General features: G+C 37.8%; 1 protein-coding gene across 1 annotated transcript in view; it reads right to left on the reverse strand.

Moving 5' to 3' along the window:
• Mocs1 (Molybdenum cofactor synthesis 1) overlaps window positions 1-16,861 on the reverse strand; it is a 68,174-nt gene extending 51,313 nt beyond the window's left edge. The window contains exons 1-2 of the mRNA XM_090376463.1: window positions 16,694-16,861; window positions 3,117-3,225 (exon numbers count right to left, since the gene is read on the reverse strand). Coding sequence (XP_090232589.1) covers window positions 3,117-3,225; window positions 16,694-16,861 — 277 coding nt within the window. The remainder of the gene's footprint in view (window positions 1-3,116; window positions 3,226-16,693) is intronic.
• Between the last annotated feature and the right edge of the window lie 3,887 nt (window positions 16,862-20,748).

The following is a 20,748-nucleotide window of genomic DNA, read 5'->3' on the forward strand; positions in this document are numbered from 1 at the left end:
CTGAAATGTCTTATTATGGGTGATTTCAATTTGCCTCTAATTGATTGGAGCAAATGGGAAGGAAACTCCACATGGGGTACAAAATTTTTAAATCAACTAGATGATTGCTATTTGCATCAATATGTCAGGGAAACTATTAGAGAAAAGAATACTTTAGATCTCATCATCACCCATGAACCAGATAACATAATAGAGCTGACAGTACAGAAACCAGCAGCAGGAAGTAATCATGGAGTTCTACAGTGAATGATGAAGAGAGAGTAGTTAAAGGCAAAGGAATGGGTTATATTTTTTAAATAAAAAGAAATTACAATAGCTTAATATGCTGCTTGGCCTTTATTAACTGGGTAGATATCTCACAGAGAGTGAATACAATTGAATTATGGCATACCTTTAAAACATTAATCACAGAAGCCTTGAATGCGTAAATACCATAAAAAAATACTCCATCAGGAGGATTCCAAGTTAGATGAATAATGAAGTTGCCATATTACTTGAGCAGAAAAAGATGGCATGGAAAAGTTACAGAGCAATAAAAAGTACTGAAGCCTATAACAGCTACAAATTGATCTGTAATAATGCCACTGAAAAAGGTTAGGCTGGCAAAGACAGATTATGAGAAATCACTGGCAAAGAAGGAGAATAAGAAATTCTTCACATATATAAATGCAAAGAAGAGAAGGACAAACTCAGACCCTTATGTAATGGACATGGGATAGTATTAGATATCCCAGCTGAAGTTGCAGACAAAACTCAACAGTTACTTTGCATTGATTGATATTTACAGTAGAAAAACCCCTTATGTCAATGAGAAATTATGGGAGTGCAGTTGAAAAAACATGCAATTAATGGTGTTGAAATTTCTCATGTTTATTTAATGAAAAAACTTTCAAGCATATAGGCCAATAAGGCTCCCAGGCTTGATGGCATTTACCCTATAATCTTAAGGAAGGCAGCAAGTGAGTGCATTGAACCATTGAGGCTAATTATGAGAGAAACATTGGACTCGGGAGTGATTCCGTTGGATTGAAAAAGTGCCAATGTATCTCCAATACATAAGGACGGTTCTAAGAGTGAAGTGGGAAATTACCGGCAAGTCAGTCTAACTTCAGTAGTAGGGAAATCATGGAGACTATGGTCAAGGGTGGAATTTAGGATCACTTAGAAATAGAATTCTGAAGGATACTCAGCATGGTTTTGTAAAGGGAAAATCATGTTTAACTAATGTGGTAGCTATTTTGATAGGGTCACCCAATAGCTGGATTTAGGGAATAATTTTGATGTTGTTTATTTGTATTTCAGCAAAGCATTTGACTCAGTCCCACATGAGCAGTTACTTTATAAGCTGGAACAGGATGGAATCACAGGAAAAATCCTTAGATGGATAGCTGGATGGCATCAGGGCAGTAGGCAGAGGGTTGTGATAAATAGTTATTCCTCAGATTGAATTGATATAAGGAGTGGGGTTCTCCAAGGATCAGTATTAGTACCACTGTTGTTTTTGATTTTAATAAATGACATCGATGAAGGGATAGATGGCATGATGCCTAAATCTGCAGATGATATAAAAATTGGTAGAGTAGTTAATGATCGTAGTTAGCAGCAAAGTGTAAAGTATTGTACCTGGGGAACAGTAACCTCAAATGCAAGAAAACAAGCTTATATAGCATCAGCCAAAAAAAAAAAAAAAAAAACACACAGACCCTTCTCATTTCTATCCATCCACTCGCTCCAAATGTTTGTCTAGTTCTGCCTTGAATCTGTTTAAACTATCAACTACTATGACAGATGGAAATTTGTTCAAGCAATCAACCACCCACTGGCTAAAGGCAAACTTCTGCACATCTATCCTACAATTGTCTTTCCTCAATTTGAATTTATGCCCTCTCAGGCGATTATTCTGAGCAAGAGGAAGAATCCCATCAGCAAATGAGCATGCTCACACGATTCAAGGCTTTATACACCTCAACCAGATAACCTCACAGGTGCCTAGTCTCCAGACTGTAATTTGCAAAACTTAAGCCTTTCTTCGTAAGATCAACCCTTTGTTCCATTCACTAATCTTGTTGCCCTTCTCTGTACTCATTCCAACAGCTCTACATCCTCAAAATTAGACCTCCAGACCTGTATACAGTACTCAAGGTGTGACCTGACCATTGCCTTATAGAAGGGGATAATCTCCTCTTATCCCTGCTAGAATATTTTCTGTATATCATTGACAAGACACCATGAGCTACTCTTGCAGACTGTCTGCACTGTCAGAAACCTTCATATCTGCCTGCACAATTACCCCCAGATCCTTTTCCACTCTCTGCCACTGTCAGTGTAGTACCACACAGTTGATATGTTACTCTGGGGTTACTGCTTCCAATAAGCAGTACTTTACATTTGTTAACGTTAAACTTCAGTTGCCACCTCTCAGCTCATCTGCTCAACTTTTCTCAATCCTGTTGCAGCAGCATACTATCATTAGTATCATTAACAACCCTGCCGACCTTTGTATTGTCTGCAAACATTGTCTGGATTATCTAAGCCTGATATACCATCATCAATATCATTGATGAATACAGAAAACAACAATGGACCCAACACTGAACGCTAGGGGACTCCTAATAACATTAGTCCACGAATAGCAGTGTCCATTGACTACCACTCTCTGTCTTCTCCCACTCAACCATCCCTTTATCCATAGCAGCAATTTGCCTCCAATGCCACACTGCTCCAATTTGTGCAGCAGTCCATGTGCAACAGTATTAAAAGCCTTTCTAAAATCCAAATATATGATATCAAAATTATTCTTTGCATCCTGTTCCTTTTTGACTAGATCATAATACCCAATCAAATTGGTCAGACAAGACTTCACCTTAACAAACCCATGCTGTGTCCGAGCTATAACTGAAATCTTGTCTAGATGATCCTGCAATGCTTCTTTAACCAGTGCCTCCATTAATTTCCCTGGAACAGAAGTTAAACTAACAGGTCTGTAATTACCTGTATCTATTATTGTGTAATGAATCAATTTACTTATCTACATTTAATAAATATTCAAACAATTATTATAAAATAAGAATAGAAAAAAATCATAAACAAAACCAAAAAAAAACCCCTAAACTTACAACGTAAATTGCACCTTTCGGTGAGAGAGATCCTCAGATAGGTATGTTTACGACCAAACATATCAATTACAGCTGGTGAGACTGGAAACTGTAGATTTGCAGAAACATCCTGAAAGAGAAACCTGCATTAGATATATATAAATTGGATCGTGAAAATACAATTTTCAATGTCGTAAAAACACACTGCCATCTGTATGTAGTGCAATAACTAAAACAAGCCTAGCCAATCTGTCATGCACTGTGTGCATTCCACCTTGTGATTTCTGTGACTCGTGCTGACCACCTACCACTTCACATAACTGTTTAGGTAATACTACATCTTGACTCACTATTGTTGGAGCAAAATCTTGACTCACTATTGTTGGATTGGTGTAAGGTGAAGCAGCCTCTGACAAACCTTCCTCTGAAAACAGATTGGAGTAATTGAACAGACTACTTTCTTTGCATGAATATAAGAAAAATTCAGAGGCTCAAAGTTTAATTATGGTTTCAGTCCTGAGTATTTTCATAGAAACAGCAAACCTAATTAATCTTGGATAATCAAGTGCTGTATATTTAAGGGTATCTGGACAATTTAATATGCAAGTTGAAGGGCATCTTTTAATGCAGGACTTTGACTATGAAATAAGGAAACACTATGTTGAATTCTTGACTAATGGAATTTATTTAGAATTTGTAAAAATTTAACAATTAAATACACAGCTGTATGTTAAAGAACTACTCACTTCCCTTCTCAGTAGTTTTAGGTTTTAGGAATAACAACCTATTGAGTTAACTAAAAAATGGGACATTTAACAAAAGATTGTCACATGTTACTTCACAATCTTTAGCCCCACTTTAGAACTGTCTTTTGTTCTCTTTATTTCCCTTGTGATTGGCTGAAAGCAAGGGCTGTGGTAATGGCATCCTGGGAAAGCTCTTGATGTAGTAGTAGTAGTGGCATGCGATGCAAGAAAGCAACTTATGCAGCATCAGCCAAAAAAAAAAAAAAAAAATCACACCATTCCCTCCAAATGCCTGTCCAGTTCCTCCTTAAATTTATTCAACCTATCAACTTCCACAACGACAGATGGAAGTTTGTTCCGGCAATTTAAGGCTCAGCTGGACAGGTATTTCGAACGAACAGAGGGGTGAAGTGGAAGGGTTTTTTTTTTTTTTTTTTTGGCCGATGCTGCATAAGATTGCTTTCTTGCATCATATGCCTCTGCTAATGATAATTAACCACCCGCTGGCTAAAGGCAAATTTCCACACATCTATTCTACATCTGTCCTTTCTTAATTTGAATTTATGACCCCTTAGGTTCGTAATCTGAACAAGTGGAAGGATCCCATCAGAATTCAGCGTGCTCAACCCATTCAAGGCCTTATACACCTCAATCAGATCACCGCACAGGTGTCTAGTCTCCAGCCACTGCAATTTGCAGAACTTAAGCCTCTCTTGGTAAGAGGATCACTTTATTCCCCTCACTAATCTTGTTGCCCTTCTCTGTACACGCTCAAGGAAATCTACATCCTTCCTAAAATGAGGCCTCCAGACCTGTACACAGTACTCAAGTCGTGGCCTGACCATTGCCTTATACAGAGGGACAATCACCTCCTTCTCCCTGCTAGCAAAATTCCTATAAATCATTGACAAAACCCCATGACCTGCCCTGGCAGCCTGTCTGCATTGCTCAGAAAACTTCATATCTGACTGCACAATTACTCCCAGGTCTTTTTCATTTTCTACCACCTTAAGTGTAGTACCACACAGTTGGTACGTTTCTCTGGGGTTACTTCTACCCATATGCAGTACTTTGCATTTGTCAAGGTTAAACTTCAGTTGCCACTTCTTAGCCCATCTGCCCAAATTATCTAGATCCTGTTGCAGTAGCACACGCCATTACCGTCATTAACAACCCTGCCAACCTTTGTATCATCTGCAAACTTCGACATTAAGCCTGATATACCTTCATCAATATCACTGATAAATATACAAAACAACAGTGGACCTAACACCGAACCCTGTTTTGTTATTTGGTTTTTAGGAGCATTAGCAACTAAGGCCATATTGCTCCGGGATATGCGGTGGTCATTCCCTAACCTTTCCGCATCCTCCGTATTTGGTGGTGACGGGCTCGAACCCCGGTCTAATCAAGAAGCGTGTGCTACGCACTGCTGCTCCTTCCCACCTGGCTACGGAGTCACCACCGACCGAACCCTGTGGGACTCCACTAATAACATTAGTCCACAAAGAGCAGCACCCATTGATTACCACCCTCTGTCTTCTCCCACTTAACCATCCTTTTATCCATTGTAGCAACTTACCCTTAATACCATTCTGCTCCAATTTGTACAATAGTCTTCCATGCGCAACAGTGTCAAAAGCTTTCCTGAAATCCAAATATATGATATCAAAATTATTTTTTGCATCCAGTTCCTTTGTAACTACATCATAATATCCTATCAAATTTGTCAGACAAGACCTTCGCTTAACAAACCTATGCTGTGTCTGAATTATTGCTGCAGTCTTGTCTAGATGATCCTTCAATGCATCTTTAACCAGTGACTCCATTATTTTACCCGGAATAAAACTAACTGGTCTGTAATTACTTGTGTCACCCTTCGACCCCCCCTTTGTGAATTGGGGATATATTTGCACATCTCCAGTCCGTGGAAACCTCCCCTGAGTCCAAGGATGCTCTCATAATTATGGCTAAGGGTTTGCTTAGTTGCTTTGCCGCCTCCTTTAATATAACTGGTTTAATTTCCTTTGAATTTTAGGAGCATTAGCAACTAAGGCCATATTGCTCCGTGAATATGCGGTGGTCATTCCCTGACCTTTCCGCATCCTCCGTATTTAGTGGTGACGGGCTCGAACCCCGGTCTAATCAAGAAGCATGTGCTACGCACTGTTGCTCCTTCCCACCTGGCTATGGAGGCGCCTTAATATAACTGGATAGATCCCATCCACCCCAGGTGCTTTTCTTATGTTTAACTTCAACAATTTCTCCTCCACTCTGATCTCAGTTATTACAAAATCATTAAGTATCCTGCTACAATTTGATTTTAAGTATTCTGCTACCTTCTGCCTTTTTCAAACCTTAATAATTCCTCATGTGTGAATGTAGATGCAAACTACTCATTCAGTTTGTTTGCTATCTGAGCAGGATCATCAACAGTCGAACCATCAATGTCAAGTGGACCAATCAGATTCATCCCCTTCCCTTTAGAGTTTATATAAGTAAGTAAAGAAATCCTTGCTGTTTTTCTTAGCATGTTTTGCCAAGGATTTCTTGTAATCTGCCTTCGTCTGCCTAACCTCCTTTGTGATCTGTTTACAGACTAGCTTATATCTGCCATAAGCTTCTGAGTCACTTGATAATTTATATGCATCCCATGCATTTTTCTTCTCTGTTATGAGTCTCATTAGTTCATTAGATAACCATTTAGGGCTAAACCTTGAACAATATTTCTTAATAGGTATGAAACTTTTAGTAGTTTCCACGATTAATTGCTTGAATGCCTCCCACTTAGAATTTACTGTTGGTAACATCGTCAGTTGATCCCACTGATGATGAGAGTAATGAGAGTAATCTCACTACATCAAGAGCTAGACTCCAATCTTAGGAATGAATTAATAGAAGGGTCACTGAATCTACATATGTTGAATCCTGAATGTGAACAATTTCTGATAGTAACAAGAGGTGGATTTCAAATCCTTCCAAGTGTTTGCCATCCAGATATTTCAAAGACAGTTAATCTTGTTACAAATAGAGGAGCAAGGAAATTAACTGTTGCGTTGTGTAATGAGGTCTTGTGGCTGACTGGAGACAACCAGGTTGGGTGATCATTACAACAGATTTCAATATTTCAACAGGTTAGGTGCAGGATGTGTGGTACCATTCTAATTATAGGTGGGAGGGCTTACCCTGTGTGGGCAATGATGCCCATATCATTTCAGAGAGAAAGACAATCTTCTCTGTGTAATGTAAAGAAGACCATCAGTTGTAGATATTTGCATTGCACTTATTTTTATGCACTGCATCAATCTTCATGCAGAGATGGTCACTCTACTAACCAACAACATGTGGACTGATAACAGGTACAGGTAATTCACCTCTTAGTCTCATCTAAGGAACTACCACTGCAACTCATTATGCTGCACTGATCATTTAGCAGGGCAATCACATCATTATTAGTGCAGTTTCACTGGTAACTTTCTACTACACTTTCTTGTTCTATGCATTACGAATTTAGTAAATGCAGATCCTTCTGCTGCATGACTTCAGGTGGATTATCTATTGCTTTTCTCAGAAAAAAACATTTCAGATGGCTCAGTGGCAATGTGCAGTTCCTTGTGCTGTGGCAGACTCATTGCATGTCACACTATAAGTACATTGGAACATTCCAGTAAGATCGTGCAGTTCCTTTTAAAATACTGTGTGTGACTTGGATTATGCTTTTCTTCTTGGAGGGTTCTTGTGTGGATGGACATTGTTACCTACTTTTGAATGGACCTACTTCATTCTCTGTACAATATTACATATTGTATCTGTAATATGAATGTATGGTATTGTAAATATATGGCAGGGTTGTCCAAATTTTGCAGGAACCACTTAGTACAATAAATAAATAAAAAATAGAGATAGTGTCATCTCTGGAGGTAAAGGGAACTTTCTTCGTGTATTTCAATATAATCTGTTGTTTCAGTCAACTGATACTGGTATATGTTTTGGAAGCCGATGAAAGTGCTGAGGTATCCTGGGATGATTACAAGGTGCAGCTGTTATATAACAAGACTGTGCAAACAGCCACTACACACCAAGCATCACCTGTGAAACAAACATATAGAAGTTGACTTTGAATCTTTCCCTAGTTCTCTGCCAAGTCACATTTCAACATGCATATTCGCTTTGCAGTGAGACAGGTTTTGATTACCTTGTGTTTTTAAAGTTTTCTAGAAAAATGACAGACAAAATAATCGAACAAAGAATCAACTTCAAACTAAAGAAAACACCAACTGAAAGCTATAAGTTTCAAGTTTTTGGGGAAGATGCTATATCAAGAATTCATGTCTGAATGGCATAAACAATTTTTAGAAGGAAGAGGGAGGATGGAAGATAATGAAAAATCAGGCCATTCAGTATTCATGAAAACTGATGAAATTGTGGACTGGGTAAGGACACTGATTAGAAGTTATCATCATTAGAATGGTTGTATCAGAACTCAATATGGACAAACAGAAAAAAAAATTTAGATAAATTTTAACTGAAAATTTAGTCATAAGAAAAGTGTTTACCAAGGTGTTACCACAATTTTGAATGAAGATCAAAGATTATTTTTTCTGTCTCCTTCAATAAAATTATTCTGCTTTATCAGTTGACACAGCAAGCAAATTTGCCTATGAAACAGTCTTGTACAGACAAAATGCACTTTAAATGGTAACTGTAGTAGCATAAAACTGGCACACAATGGCCTACTAACAACAATACCAAATTTCACTGATTTGTATGAATTATTCTGCAAAGTATTGTACTTTTATCATCTATATACAGTATTAACCATTGTGTATATTCAAGGAGCTTCTAGCATCAATAATTAATCATTATTTTTTTTTATGTTAACTCCAAACACAAGAGGTGTTAGAACCTATAGTACTTAGTACCGTGCTTGGGTTGGAGGTTGTGAAGACGAAAGAAGATATTTGTTGACATTGCACTTGAACTTCTGTAGACTGTAATTTTCAGGAAATACGTATGAAGGAAGGTTGTTCCAGAAAACGGCAGTTGAATGAATAAACGAGGAAGATGAAAAGTTGGTTCTGTGAGTTTGAAGTTGGACAGTAAATGGATGTTGGCTGGTGGCGGCACGTGTTCGGACTGTTTTGAAAGAGAGAGCAGGAATTATAGAAGCTAATTCAGAAGAACAGTGCCCATGGAAGTATCTGTAGAAGAGGCATGCAGCAGAAACAGTACGTCTATGAGACAGCGAGTGCAGAGACTCCCCACTCCCTCATCTACATCCCAATTAAAGAATTGGTATTTATACCTTAACTTTTGTTGATAAGTGCATATGCAGTGGCAGACAAAAAAAACTGCATCACTTGTGAATTTTGCAAATAATGTGTTTTGCGCGGCATTCTGGGTTACAGAAATGTTCTAAATGCATTTATTAGATGGGATATATATCTCTCTGTGAATGAAATCCAATAAAAAGACTCCACCTGATATACCTATTTGCCATAAATATCTTCCCAAAAGGTAAAATGTGTAATTAATGGAAATGAAAAATATGGCAATCATGACAACCAAACATACATTTTATTGCATATACATGTACAAACTGAAATGACAAGTTTATTAATGTAATAGTATTATGTACTGTAAATCAACAAAATAAGTCCTCAAGATTTTGTTCCTCCTCGAGCTGCAGTTACAGTCTTGCAATGATATACGGTTGCCCAATTTCATGGTGCCACATCCCTATAATGCTCTCCTGCAGCTGAATCTTACTTGTTGGCTTCTTCTGAACAATTTTAGATGACATTATGTACCAGCAATTTTCAAATGAGTTCAAATCTCGACTGTTGCCGGGCCAGTCCAACACTGCCAGCATTTCTGAGTTATGACTGCACCTTAAAAGAGAAAAACGAGGGAAAACATTGGTGTAAGATGTTTTAAACTTTGTGAGACAAGAAGACAAGAAGAAAAATGCAGTTTTGGACATCTGTGTAGTGATCCCTAATAATGGGTTTCAGGCACTACTCCAAGATAGCAGGGTAGGTTTCTGCATTCATCGTTCCATTAAACTTAATTCGCCCCACCCCTTTGCTTGTTATGCATCCCCCAGACCATCTGAGAACTTTACAGTAGGTGTTATGCAGTCAGGATGGTATGCTGCCAGTTTTTGTCTTCTGATATATCACTTCCCATCCGAGCCATGCAGGTTGAATTTAGATTTGTCAGAAAAGATGACGGTATCCCATTGGTCTTTTGTCCATGAAACGTGTTTCAGCCCAAGCAAGTTGCTTGTTCCTCATTTGTTGGGTCAACAAAGGCTTCTTCTTGGGCCGATAGGCTTGCAGACCAATTTCCGAAAGTAGTCTTTGGATAGTTTGTGCACTTGTTTCAACACCAAAGGTCATCTGAAAGATCAGGAGCACTAGCATGGCAATTACGAAGGCATAGCAATTTCAAATATCGATCTTGGGAAGGCATAGTCACTCTCTTATGGCCTGATCCAGGTCTTCTCTTCACATTGCCAGTTTCACGCTTTAATTTTGGCACCCAGGATACTGTTGACTTGGCAGCCTATTTTATCAGCAATAGCACACGAAAGGTAAAAAGCCCTTCCTGGGACAGAGCAGCAGCTACACTTTTTTGTTTCTTGGTATCAACTGAACCTATGCAGCCATGCTTACACCTCTGCAAAACAGGATACTAATGAGTGTGTGTACCCTTCCAACACCGTATTTATAGAAACGGCTGATGCAATTACTGTCTAAAGCAACAGAAGTATCCGACGCAATGCCTTTGCTTTGCAACAAACAAAATGACTGTAATCAAACATCTTATATGTTTCACTACAAATATTACTTTTTTAAGGTGGTGAAGTTTTTGTCTGCCACTGTACATTCAAGGAGTTTTTAGCGCTAATAATTAATCAAACATTATTTACAGTTTATATGGTATTCAAATTCATATTCATTACTGTGTATTGTCTGTAAAAGACCCTAATAAAGCTAACTTCTGTTGCATAGGCTGCTGAGGTAGGCAGAAAACACTCCCTCCATCTACAATTTAAATGAAGAATTCTTCCAGTCTCTGGAAGGATTAGAATCCAGACCTGTGAAACCAAAAGAAATTCTGAAAAATTAAATTAAATGATGTTATTCACCCAGCCTATCTTTGCTGAACAACTGTATCAGGTACATACAGTGGCAAAGTATCATACTGCCAGGTCTGCCAATGCAAGGGGAGAACCTGAGTGTCAGAGGGAGGACTGGATGGTTGATTTGGTATTTGGTATAGCTATTAGAGATCATGTGGAGCAGTTCAGCAATCTGGGAAGGGGAGGCCCAGGATTTAGTGTATTTACTATTGGGTGAACAGTCACACTCATGGGAGGGGATATATATAAAATAATTTATTATCATCAAATAAAGTATGGGCAATACCACATACATAATAATAACATGAAATGAGCAAGTGTAGCTTTAATAAAAGAATAAAATAAAATAAAAATGTAACAAGCTCAGTGAAACTGGAAATAAGAAGTCTGCAAAAGTTAAAAGTTTCATATCAGTAAATCTAAAATATTTTTTCTGTACACCTTGTCATGAATACAGATATCAGGGGCAAGATCAAAGCAGGTGGCTAGCTTGATGGAGTTGATGTTGAAGAACCTAATTTTTATTCTGAGGAGTTCAGACTAAAGAGAGGTATAAAGGTAGTGTTGGGGTGGAATTGCTACTGAAATTGCTACCCTGGTGTTAAGGTGATCATTTTAGCCTGTGATCTGAGTTGCAAAATACTGACTTGCTTTAAATTGTCAACAAAACGCAACAAAATTGCGTTTTGTTCGCAATGCCAACAAACAGTAACAGGTGCTATTTCTATTTATTGGCACAGTTGAGTTGGGTGCATAGCTGCATTATTATTATTATTATTGTTGTTGTTAACAGCAATCAAACATGCCTGAAGGTGCAGCTGCAAAGCATTATCATACAGCTTCAAAGCAGAAGCATTTCCAAAGTAAAGCAAAAAGTAAATGTACATAAAAAGAATAGGAAATTGAAGTTTACAGATAAAAATAAAACTAAATAAATAAAAATAGGCCTGATCTGTCCTATTTAAGTGAACAGGTAAGAGTAAGGTAGAGCACTGGTATTTCTTCACACACACATTACACAATCAGAGTCTTAGAACTTGCAAGAAGAGTCAATTTTAAGGTTCAGGTAACGGATGAGGTTAGCAATTTCAGTTGCCTCTTTAAGTGTCCAGGGGTGTCACTTCAGATCTCCAGATTTGCTTTGTTGATTGATTTTGCAGTCCTGTTATAGAAGATGTAGTATCCATAATTTATTCTTGCATAGGATGGTTTCAGCAGTGGATGGTTTCTTAAAGCTCTTGTTGGTGCATTGAAATTTATTTATGAGACGAGATGAGGGCAATTCAGGGTACAATTTAACAGCTGATTAAAAAGGAGTGAGTCAGCTTTATCTCTTCTTTCTTCCAGCATTTCAAGTCTAAAGAATACAGACCACTCCTGGTAGGATTTCTCATTGTATTCAAGGGTTTTTTTTTTTTTTTAGGAGCATTAGCAACTAAGGCCATATTGCTCCGGGATATGATTTCCTGACCTTTCTGCATCCTCCGTATTTGGTGGGCATATTCAAGGCCACTTTTGAAGCAAATGTACTGTATTGCTCTTTTTTTTGAATATTTTCAATTTATATTTGGTAAGCTGCATGTGGGGACCAGACCTATGAAGCAGATTCTAGGGCTGGCCTAACATAGATTTTGTAGAGAAAGATGAAAAGTGCCAATTGATTGAAGTCTCAGTTAATTCTTTTCAGGAAACCTAGTTTTTTGTTAGCTGCCTTCACAATGTTTGAGACATGGACATCAAAGGAAAATGATTCTTTAATAAAGATACCTAAATTTTTGGCTGTACTAACTTTTTTGATTGCCTTGTTGATACAATAAGAAAAATTAAGTTTATTTTTTTTGTGTGCATTGGCAAAGCTCATCAGCTCACACTTATTTTCATTGACTACCATTTTGTTCTCCTTCAGCCACTGAATAACTCGTTGAAGAGCTTCGTTTAGGATGATGCAGTCACTAGTACTGCAAATTGCTTTATAAATTTTTATGTCATCTGCAAATATGTTGATTTTGATTTGGTAGTCTCCAAGGGTACTTGGCAGGTCGTTGATGTAGATAAAAAATAATAGTGGGCCTAAGGATGAACCCTGTGGGACACCAATTTCAGGCTTGAAAGGATGTGAGATTTTACTTTTAAATGTTACAGACATTTCTCTACCTTCCAAGTAGTTTGCAACCCACTTTAGTGTCAGTCCTCTGAGACCATAGCGATGCAGTTTATTGATTAGTCTCTGATGGACTACCTTGTCGAAGGCTTTGCTTAAATCAAGGAAGATGGAATCAACTTGTTTTCCTTCGTCAAGAGCCTGGGATATATTCAAGCCAAACGAAATCATATCTGTGCAGGTGGAACAATCCTTGATAAATCCATGAGAGTAATCTGACAAATTATGTTTCATAAAGTTAAATAGCTGCATCATTACAATGGATTCAATTATCTTTGAGAGAGTGTATTTAATTGACAAACTGGTCTGTAGTTGTTGGGTGAGGATGGATCTCCTTTTTTGTAAAGAGGGGTAACAAAGGCCTTTTTCGGTTGAGCTGGATAGATTCCACTCTCAAAGAACAATTTTATTAAGTGAAGTAATGGCTTTACAAGTGTGGTTCCACATTTTTTCCATAAAACAGTAGGGATATATTCCAGGCCCCACGTGAGGTCCTTTTTCATACTTTGGATTATGCTCAACAATTCTGCTTGCACCCATGAGGAAGGGGGGATGAAGGAATAAAGCCTCTCAAGAATATATTTTGTTCAATATTATTCAACTGCACTGTCAAAAGAAGTTTTATTTTATTTCTTAATTAACAAAGGAAGGAACTAAAATAAAAATGTAACAAGCTCAATGAAACTGGAGATAACAACTCTACAAAATTTAAAAGCTTCACATGAGTGAATCTAAAATTTTTCTCAACACCTTCTCATGAATTCAGGTTAGTTTGATGGAGTTGTTAATAAATAGAGAGTCAAATCTGTTTATTCTGGAAAGTTTAGACTGAAGAAACAGAGTGGCTGTGGTCGACTTGTGGCAGAATTTGCCACTGAAGAAAGTCTCAAGACGTTAAAACGTCACTTGGCTAGTGATCAGAAGTTACAAAACACTGAATTGATTTTTATGGCTGGTGAACAGAAACAAGCACTATTTAAATTTATTGGTACAGTTGATGTTGAGTGCTGATGAGGGATAAGCCTCCCACAAGAAATTTTTGTTTAATAGTATACAACTGTGCTATCAAGTGTTGGCACATGTAAAAGATATCACACTGGAATGCATGGCCTTCTACCTCCCTTGCACCCACAAAACAAAATTTTTGGGTGTGCTCCTTCGTTATGCTGGGAGGGTCAAAATTATTAATAGCCAATCCAAAACTGGATGCCAAAAATAATTTTTATATCATATACTTGGATTTCAGGAAAGCTTTTGCCACTGTTGTCGATGGAACACTACTATACAAATTGGAGCAGAATGGTATTAAAATTTTTTTATTTATACTCCGGCACAACAACCAAGTCAGTAGAGTTTACAATAAATCGTCAATACAAATATTTATCGTATTTAGGAGTCACGGGCTTGAACTCCAGTCCACTCAAGGAATCCATGCTATGCACTCTCGCTCCTGACCACTGGGCTACATCAGGCAAAGGTAAGTTGCAACAATGGATAAAAGGGTTGTTGAGTGGGAGAAGGTAGAGAGTGGTAATCAATGGACACTGCTATTCATGAACTAATGTTATTAATAGAGTCCCCCAGGGTTCATTGTTGGGCCCACTGTTGTTTTGTATATTTATCAATGATATTGATGAAGGTATATGGGGCTTAATGTCGAAGTTTGGAGATGATACAAAGGTCAGCAGGGTTGTTAATGACAGTAATGGCAGGGTGCTACTGCAACAGGGGCTAGAAAATTTGGGAAGATGGGCCAAGAAATGGGAATTGAAGTTTAACATTGCATCAAAGTACTGCATATCGGTAAAATGTAGAAGTAACCCCAGAAAAAAGGAACCAACCAACTGTGTGGTACTACACTTAGGGTGGTATAAAATGAAAAAGATCTGGGAGTAATTGTGCAGTCAGATATGAAGTTTTCTGAACAATGCAGATAGGCTGCCAGAGCAGGTCATGGTGTCTTGTAAGTGATATACAGGAATTTTGCTAGTAGGGAAAAGGAGGTAATTATCCCTTTGTATAAGGCAATGGTCAGGCCACGTCTTGAGTACTGCATACAGGTCTGGAGGCCTCATTTTAGAAAGGATGTAGAGTTGCTTGAGTGTGTACAGCAAAGGGCAACAAGATTGGTGAGGGGAACTAAGGGGTCCTCTTACCAAGAAATGCTTAAGTTCTGCAAATTGCAGCAGCTGGAGACAGGGCCATTTTAAGAACTCTCGAGCCCCCAGCGAATTTCCAAATGTGGCCCCTATTCAGTTTAAATTTTGTTTTAATTTTTTTCTGGGTCTCTCTTAGTCACATTCCTAACCCTATGTATTAAAAGAGCTACTAGAAACTATGCTCCAATACCACGTCAAAGTGAAATACCCCATCGATGGAGATTTTTTTTTTTTCCTTTATTAAATTCTTTTTCTTTTTTGACCAACAGGATGTAAAATACTATATTGGCGAAGACTGACAGGTTATTATATAACAAATAATAGAACCAGTATGGTGGCCAACTGCAATAACCTGACAATGATGCGGTGAATCTAAATAATACAATTTGCTGTGCAATACTTTGTAGATCTGCGGCGGACCTATAAGGCATCCATGAAGTAACTTTGCATGCGAGAAGCTTTGCACAGAGCGTAACAGACACTTAAAAATTATAATTATATTATATGATTATAATTAAATAATATATATTAATTTATAATCATAAGCAAGAATTAAATTAGTTAATTATTTTTTTTTTAAATTAATATTTTCAACACTTTAAACTATTTAACGAAAGCCTAAAACATCATTCGTATATCATTACATTCTGTGTTTGCGGTGCTTTCGACTGCAACGTAACATATGGGACAGAGAGTCTTTTAAAAAGTTATTTAGGATCAACATGTGAGGCTCTGGCATCCGCCGGGTGTACCCATGCATTAAAACGGCCCAGGCTGGAGACTAGGCACCTGCGAGGTGATCTGATTGAGGTGTATAAGGCCTTGAATGGGTTAAGTATGAGCAGTATTCTGATGGGAATCTTCTGCTGGAGATTATGAACCTGAGGGGGCAGGCATAAATTCAACTTGAGAAAAGACAGTTATAGAACAGATGTGCAGAAATTTGCCTTTAGCCAGCGGATGGTTAATTGCTGGAAGAAACTTCCAACTGTCGTTGTGAAAGTTGATTGGTTAAATAAATTCAAGGAAGAACTGGACAAACTTTTAGAGGGAATGGATGTATGAAATTGTTTTTTTTTTTTTTTCTTTGGCTGATGCTACATAAACTCATGCGCTTTCTTTCTTGCATCACATGCCACTATTACAATTAAGCAACTGTGTAAGTATATTGATGTCATGTTATTCTGATCTTCGCTTAAAGATTAACTGTATTAATACATTCAGGAAAATGTGATCTGAGAATTAAATGTGCATGAAATATATCACTCGCAAGCAAGCACCAATAAAAGAGAGCAACTAATTAATATCAGTAAAATAATACTAGAAATAAATTGAATGTAATATTAGACCGGAACGGATCATAAGGTTTCTAAAGCGATACTTACTTTTGTGCATGCTATTACTTTCGATGAATGATTAATTGATTTTTGTTTAAAAGATACATTCGAGTAATTCATGAACAAGAAAAGCGATCTCAAATATGTGTTGCACAAATAATCTGTACAAGTTGTTAAAAGATTAATGTTTTTATGCAAACTCTTAACACCATTCATTTTCATACAATTATGTTAAATCACCAACGCAGATCCTCACGTGTTTTGCAGTAAACAGCTGCCCAACCACATGTCATTGCTTATGAAATAAAAAAAAAAAACAGCCATGATCTACAACTTTGATGCGTATTGGCCTTGAACTACAAAATACAAAAAAAAAAAACCAATTTAAATCAAAAAGATTATATAACCAAAACATAGAAATTAAAATAGTTTCATCAAACACTGATTAAATTAAAATTACAAAAAGAACTAAATTACAATTTTAATTCTAATTAAAATTAGAATTAATTTCTAATTTTACTTTTTTACAAAAAGTAAAATTAGAAATTAAAAATACTTTTAATCAAAATTTATCTTTTATTTTTTCGAAATTTCATTGCCAAAAAATATGGTGAAAAATTCAAGTCAACATTTTCATATTACATTTCCAATTAAACTCGATTTTAAATACAGTAGAACCCGGATAAGAAGTTTTCTTCTTACTACAAAATATTAACTACAAAAATAAAAATGAAAGGATACCCATAAACAATTCAAATAGGAACTGGAGTGGACAAACTTTAGATTGAATGGATGTGTGAAATCAGTTAATTAATTAATTTTTTTATATATTTTATTTTTATAGGGTTTTTTTTTTTTTTTGTGTTAATGCTACATGCCCAAGGGGCTCGCGTCTGGTGAGTATGGGCTTGGCACACCCAGTGTCCTGAGCTGGATATCATCATTCTTCTCTTTCTTGGTGACTCCCTTCTCTCTCTCTCTCTCTCTCTCTCAGAGTTACTCGAATTTTTTTTTTTTTTAGCTGGTGCAGCATAAGCCTCAGGCTTCCTTGCACTATACGGCTAGTAATAATAATAAGCTCTTGAATCACATGCATCCATTACTACTACCACTACTACTACTATAAGTTAAGGATAATTTTTAAGTACTATTTCAGAATTTATAAATATTTTACTCTGCCTATGGGAAACATTTTTAAATTGAGGATTTCTTATTGCTTAACCTTCTGTTCATTAAACACATTACCAAGTTGGAAGAATTAGCTCCTTTGGAGTTTCAACGTACCTTAAAAGGCACAATTACAATAAGACAGAGCAACAATCCACTAAGCAATTCAGAACTGTTCGCAATCATCAGAATTTAACACAACGTGGTCGACGTATCCAATTATGGATATCGATGAAAACAATTGCAATATGTTACTTCCATTACATCAAAAATTTTATACTAAAAAGGTTTTAGCGCTGAAAGCCTCTGATTTGGGTGTTAGGAGTACTGGCGCCTAAGGCGATAATGCTCCGTATATATGGTCTGTAAATTGCGTGCGTTCTGATGTCGATTTTCCGTTTGCTGGACAAGACACCCGAGTTTCCCAGAGAAAAAACCATACGCAACCTTCGCCTGAGACTGATTAACTGAGCCATGTTAATCCATAAAAATTCCTCCCATCATCGATGGGATTATAACTCAGGTCTTTTTCAGCCGATGTGGGGAAGATGGCGATCCTACCAACTGTGCTACCCACGAGGGGCCTCTGACTACGAAAAATTCACAAACCGAACAAGTTAGGGAACAGTATCATTTTTATTTGCAGTAAATAACCGAAGTAGGTGAAATGGCAAAGCGTTTTTGTTTTATCTCATATTTTGATTGCCTGGACAACGAGTTGCCCTGATATTGAACTAACTTCGACAAAACTATATTATTTTTAGGCCACCTGAACAATTAAATTCATCTGCCGTACTTTGTGTCTTATGTCTGTTAATTGCGTGTGTTCTCTGGTCGATTTGTCTATTTTGCTGACGAAAAACCCCAGATTCTGGGGAAAAAAACCAAGCAATGAGATCGACTAACTCAGCCACGGATTAAAAAACTAACTTCGACATAGTGTTTAGGGTAAGGCGCCACTTGTGGTCTCACACAACTGCACCATTTGTATTCTTGTGAAGTATACAGAATCTGTAAATGCCAGAAATGTGTGTGACATGTTGTATTAATATAGTATTGTGTTGGGTTCTATTGTTTCTCTGGTTTCTTGGCCGCAGGGGCCCAAACGGGACCCTATGTTGCCGGTAACCACCACTGGGAGGTGAGCCACGCTGCCCATCATACTCTGGCTGGACGTTGCCAGGAGCCAAAAAAAAAAAAATTGTTGAAGAGAGTTCACAGGAAATAGGAGAGGAGGAGGAGGAGGTCAGACTGTGGGGTGAAAGAAAGTTGGACTAATAGTGAAGGCAGTCCACCATGGATATAGGCAAAGTAGGGGAAGGGAAGGGGATTAAAAGTCGCAGGAGCCGCTGTGTATTGATCTAACACCCAGTTGAGTGCAAGCAGAAATCCCGTACCCTAAATTGGGTCCCAGCACGAATCCTACTTATAAAGGGTTTGCGGTATTGTTTCTGTAGCACAGATTTACATTTACCTTATTCCCGAAGGTGTTCGCAAGGAATGGACAGTATTCTAGACTGTCCTAGCAGCCGTGAGCTTGGCACGCCCTTTGGTGAAGATAACCTGGACAAATCGAGTGAACGCAATGAATTTATCTCCGTCATTTAGTACATCGTGCTCTTGACTGCTGGGAGTTCCTCGGATCACTGTAAACTGCTGTAACCGGTAGTTTTCATAGGAGGGGCACTCATACATAACGTGGGCCCATGACCCCTCATCTCCACAATGGCAAAAGGGACGTGGTTCGATAGCCATAGAGTTGAGTTGAGATTCCATTAAAAATGGAACACATTCAAAGAACTTATTTTGGAAGTTACTAGGCTTTACATACCAACTAAGAAATATTGTTCAAGGTTTAGGCCTAAATGGATGTCTGATGAACTAATGAGACATAGGGCAGAGAAGAAAAATTCATGGGATACATATAAATTAACACGTGACACAGAAGCCTATGATAGATATAAGTTGATCTGTAACCAAGTTACAAAGGAGTTTACACAGGCGAAGGCAGATTACGAGAAATCTTTGGCAAGGGATGCAAAGAAAAATATCAAACAGTTCTTTACTTAAGCTCTGGAAGGAAGGGGATGAATCAGATAGGTCCACTTGATATCGATGGTTCAACTGTTGATGATTCTGCTCAGGTAGCTAACAAACTAAATGAATATTTTCCATCGACATTCGCACATGAGGAGTTATTCAGCGAGAGGAATGCCAGAGGTGTATTCAACTCTGGCAGTAAGCTAGATAATCTTGTAATACCTGAGAGTAAAGTGTAGGAGAAATTGTGGAAGATAAACACAAGAAAGGCCCCTGGAGTGGATGTGATCTATCCAGTTATATTAAAGGAGGCAGCAAAGGAAGTAAGCAAACCCTTAGCTATAATTATCAGAGTTTCCTCGGACTCAGGAGAGGTACCCATAAACTGGAGATGTGCAAATGTGACCACAATTCACAAAGGCTGACACAAGTAATTAGAGAACTGTGAGTTTAACTTCCGTTCCAGGAAAATTAATGGAGGCACTGGTTAAAGAAGCACTGTAGGATCATCCGGATAAGACTTCAGTTATAGCTCGGACATAGCATGGTGTTGTGAAGGGGAAGTCTTGCCTGACCAATTTGATTGCATACTATAACACAGTCACAAAAGAACTGGATGCAGGGAATAACTTTGATATTATATACTAGGATCAGAGAAAGGCTTTTGATACTGATGCACAGGGAAGACTGCTGCACAAATTGGAGCAGTGTGGCATTGGAGGCAAATTGCTTCTATGGATAAAGCGGTGGTTGAGGGGGGAGAAGACAGAGAGTGGTAATCAATGGACACTGATCATCATGGACAAATGTTATTAGTTGGGTCCCTCAGGTTTCAATGTTGGGTCCATTATTGTTTTCTGTATCTATAAATAATATTGATGATGGTATATCAAGCT

This window comes from Mastigoproctus giganteus, chromosome 6 (genome assembly GCF_048544385.1).
Source record: "Mastigoproctus giganteus isolate SK-2022 chromosome 6, ASM4854438v1, whole genome shotgun sequence".
In the NCBI taxonomy this organism is placed as follows: Eukaryota; Metazoa; Arthropoda; class Arachnida; order Uropygi; family Thelyphonidae; genus Mastigoproctus; species Mastigoproctus giganteus.